At 38.8% G+C, this 3,915-nt stretch overlaps 1 protein-coding gene across 1 annotated transcript; it reads right to left on the reverse strand.

Moving 5' to 3' along the window:
• Positions 1-887: 887 nt before the first annotated feature.
• Positions 888-2,981, reverse strand: LOC111334759 (neuropeptide FF receptor 2-like). Its single transcript, XM_088730551.1, has one exon. The coding sequence runs from the start codon at positions 2,802-2,804 to the stop codon at positions 1,716-1,718; it is 1,089 nt and encodes a 362-aa protein (XP_088586677.1). The 5' UTR covers positions 2,805-2,981; the 3' UTR covers positions 888-1,715.
• Positions 2,982-3,915: the final 934 nt, after the last annotated feature.

The following is a 3,915-nucleotide window of genomic DNA, read 5'->3' on the forward strand; positions in this document are numbered from 1 at the left end:
AAAGTAAGGGGGTCTACTCACACTCTGTCTTTAAAAATTAGTTCTTTTCTTCAATTATTTCAGTCAAATTCGGTTTAATTTTTCCTATTTAATTTTAAAAAAGGGTGAAAAAGTTACCCTCGACCCTCATCAAGAAACCCTAGACCCTCCTACCCGCGACAAAAAGATAGACTCCCGCGATAATTACTCCAGGGTGCTCGCCCAAGTGATTCATTAACTTTTAGCTGAAAATACGTTTTTCTAAATAACTCGGACGCTTCTGCAGATTAAGTAGCTATTCTAAAGATCCATTTCCATTTTGCAGAGGGAAAATTATAGATACCACATTAATGGTTCATGTGAGAGTGTACGAAATCAAGTAACTGCTCATGTAATAAAAGTTGAATTATAGCTCCTGTTGAGTGGAGAAGTCGAAACGACGAAACGACATAACAAAACGACGAAACGACGAAACGCCATGACGAAACGACGAACCGATGTGGTCGTTGACGGGTCGGACTCGTAAAACGACGAGTCGAAGAGGCCAGCCGACGAATCGAACTGACGATACGACGAAACGAACTGAAAGTTCGACGAGTCGAACTCGGAAAACAACGCCTCGACATAACGAAACGACGAATCGAACATTTTGTCCAGGATCTACCTTCATACCTTTGACCCCTAAGAGTGATGTGCATCTAACTTCTCCCAACAAAGTCCTCCTCAATCACACCTATAGGTTACGAGAATATGTGAAAGCATGGTGAAAGTGATTACCAACTTAACGCGCTTGAAAGTACTATACAAATTCTCCTTGTCAGCACCTTAAGAAATATATGGAGAACAGTATGGAGAATATGTGTGACCAAGGCAGGTTCTGATGTTGTTATTTGAACAACGAGACAGACTTATAGCCACAATAAAATTTATTTTTAAAGGAAAGTACAAAAGAAATAATACTGATAAAAAGAAAGGGTGATTGCAAGCTAAAAGAAATAATAAATGACAAATAACAAATCAATAATTTAAAATAATGAAATAAAACAATTAGTAAAAAATACAATCGATTGTCATACAATAGTAAGGCATTAACAAGACAATTTCAAAGCATTGCATGACAGAACAGTAATCATTGTGTGACACTTAAAAGACTTAATCCTCATAACCAAACATAGAACTATTGAATGGTGGGCTATTCTTAGAATTATACATGAAATGACTGGAAACAAGTCAATACTGATAAAAACAATAGCTCAAAACAACATAACATTAGATAAGACTAATTTCAATCACAATTTCATATTTTCCTTCGACTTAAAACTAGGAAGACTGGCAAAGTCTCATTCAGTGACAGGACAACATCTGTCATTACTGATGAACCAAACAATGAAGACTGTAGTGAAATATCTGATTTCACCAATGAACTTCAAGTCAAGTATACAGATAAATGCAATGTTCTGAAAGCTGAATGCAATCTCGACACATTTTGAACATGAACTGTAAAGGATTGTATAGAGTTATCAGTCATCGAGAACCGAGGTTTCGTCATCAACGGTGGCTAGTTTTCAAGTTTTCAAGTTTTTTTTTAACCCTTTGACTCCCAAGATCTGATCGTCAATTCTCTTGTCAGGGAATTGAAGAGCTAAACACTCTCCTCTACTGTGCCTTCGCAACCGTTTTTGGGGAGTGTCACGCTTAGTACATCTGCGCGTGACATAAGGGTTGCGTGACATTTTCTATCGCTCGTGGCCAGTTCCTGAGTGTTCACATGGCAAGCCAGCCATTTGGTGAGTACTGTTTTGTCTTGCGTCCACTCCATTTACGGTCTTAAAACAACACGGGAAGAGCTTTTTTAGGATAAGCTTCGCTCCATGGCGAAATTTGTCGTTAAACATGAAATAGACCCAGGGATTTATGGAGCTATTAGTAAAAGTCAAAAACCACGTTACAAACATGAGGTCAATTCTGCGGCAAAGATTATGTAATTTGCTAAAACAGATTATCAACCCAATAATCAGAGGCAAACGAAACAAAATCAACGCTGAAACTATTGTGACAAGCATCGCCAAAACCTTGTGTGTCATCCGTTCCCTCCTTTCCTCAGTGGATGGCAGTTGGTTTCCGGGGGGTGCAGCCCGACTGATTTTGAATCCAATGGCAACGTAAAGTGCGATGATGATGACGAGTGGTATAGCTATCATGGTGGAGTAGCAAAATAGGAAATACGAGACGACCAAGTCCAGCTTCGTAAAATCAATCGTGCAGTAGAGAGTTCCGAAAGAATCCTCAATTACTGCGATCAACCCAAACAGAGGGGCAGTGAACAGTGTGGTGAAACTCCATACAGCGATAATTATACGACGGGCGATCTGAAGCGTGATTATTCTTTTCATCGGATAAAACACCAGAAAATAGCGATCCAATGCCAAAACAAAGAGACTTCCGGTAGAAACCAAGATTGGAAGTTGGGTAACGAAGAAGGAAAAGCGACAGAGGATCTGACCAACTACTCCACCGACAAGCCATCGAAAGTTGTGAACAGTTAGGACAATATTCTGAGGAACTGCATACAAAACCACCAACATGTCGGCCAAGGCCATGTTTACGATAAAGCAATTACTCGGAGTCCGCATTCGCTTGTTGGCATTCTTGTAGATGATTGCAATCAGCAAGGAGTTGCCGAGAAGGCTGAGAATAAAGACGACAAGATAGGCTGCGATTTTAACGCCAGTTGCAGGGTTGTATACATTAATTGTCATGAGGTTTGAGCTGGTGCTGTTGTTTTCCGTAGAATGGAGTGTTGTGCTGATGGTCGAAGAAGGCATTTCTGTGAGCCCCCTAAGAGTTATTTCGTTTCTGTCAATCTCGTATTTTCTCTTGGGTTGAATGTCTTCAGAAGTACAAAAGATGATGTCGTCTGGGCTTGTTTTAGCGTCAAGACCTTTTTTTTCTAAAGAGGCAATTTCAATGCCCTTGAAGAGTCCTCTGCCCCTATCTTACTGTCGTTGGTATGATGTTTCATAGTATTTAAACACCTGTTTCGCAAGGAGCGTTCATTTTAAAAGGTCATTAAAAATACTTTATTCGATCAGAAAGACTATATTTCGTCGCTTTGTTTTGAAGATAATTATTTACGAAACACTTACAGCTAACAGGAACTCATTACTTTGTGGAGTCCTGTGGCTAGCTGGTATGTTTAATGATCTTAACATTTCTGGCACCTGAGAACCAATTTTAAAGGAAATAAATTTATTAAAAACAACTTTTGTTGACCATTCGGTTTTAATAATATTTAACTGCACTCAAGAGATAGGTTCATAAAGAGCTTTTCCTCAACGGAAACAACAGGACTTCGTTTGAAATTACCTTGACAATTATTTCTCCTCTAATTGACGCCGGTGCAAATTTTAATTTTCAATCATTTGATCTTGTCGCATCTCTTCAATCTTGCACTCAGACACTAGCACATGATAAAGGCGAATAAACTGTTAGAAGAGCAACCAGAATTATTATAGTTGGAACGTGACGACTTACTCCAGCCGTGTGGTCATTAAAAATCACATTATATTCATCCCCAAAAGGAGAAACGCCGGACTTTCGTGCTGGATGACAGTGGTTAAAATTAGCATTTTTAATATTATTTCCAATCTCAGTAAGAATCATTGGCAATCGCAGGGACAATGTAAAAACAGACCCGAAGATTCATACATGTCGTAACAAACCAGGACTTGAGCTACTAAGGTTTTTTTCCTCTAAGAAATTTAGAAATTGCAGATAAGCTCAAGTGAATGTTGAGGAAGCGGTAAACAAAATTATTTTGAATCATAGTTTTTACTGTATGCCTCGTTAGTTGAGACTACCTATAGCAGCTAGGTAAATATACCATACATCCTTGGAAAATTTTCAGTCTTAGTGCCAATAACTTAATTAAGCCGT

This window comes from Stylophora pistillata, chromosome 8, assembly GCF_964205215.1.
Source record: "Stylophora pistillata chromosome 8, jaStyPist1.2, whole genome shotgun sequence".
Taxonomy (NCBI): domain Eukaryota; kingdom Metazoa; phylum Cnidaria; class Anthozoa; order Scleractinia; family Pocilloporidae; genus Stylophora; species Stylophora pistillata.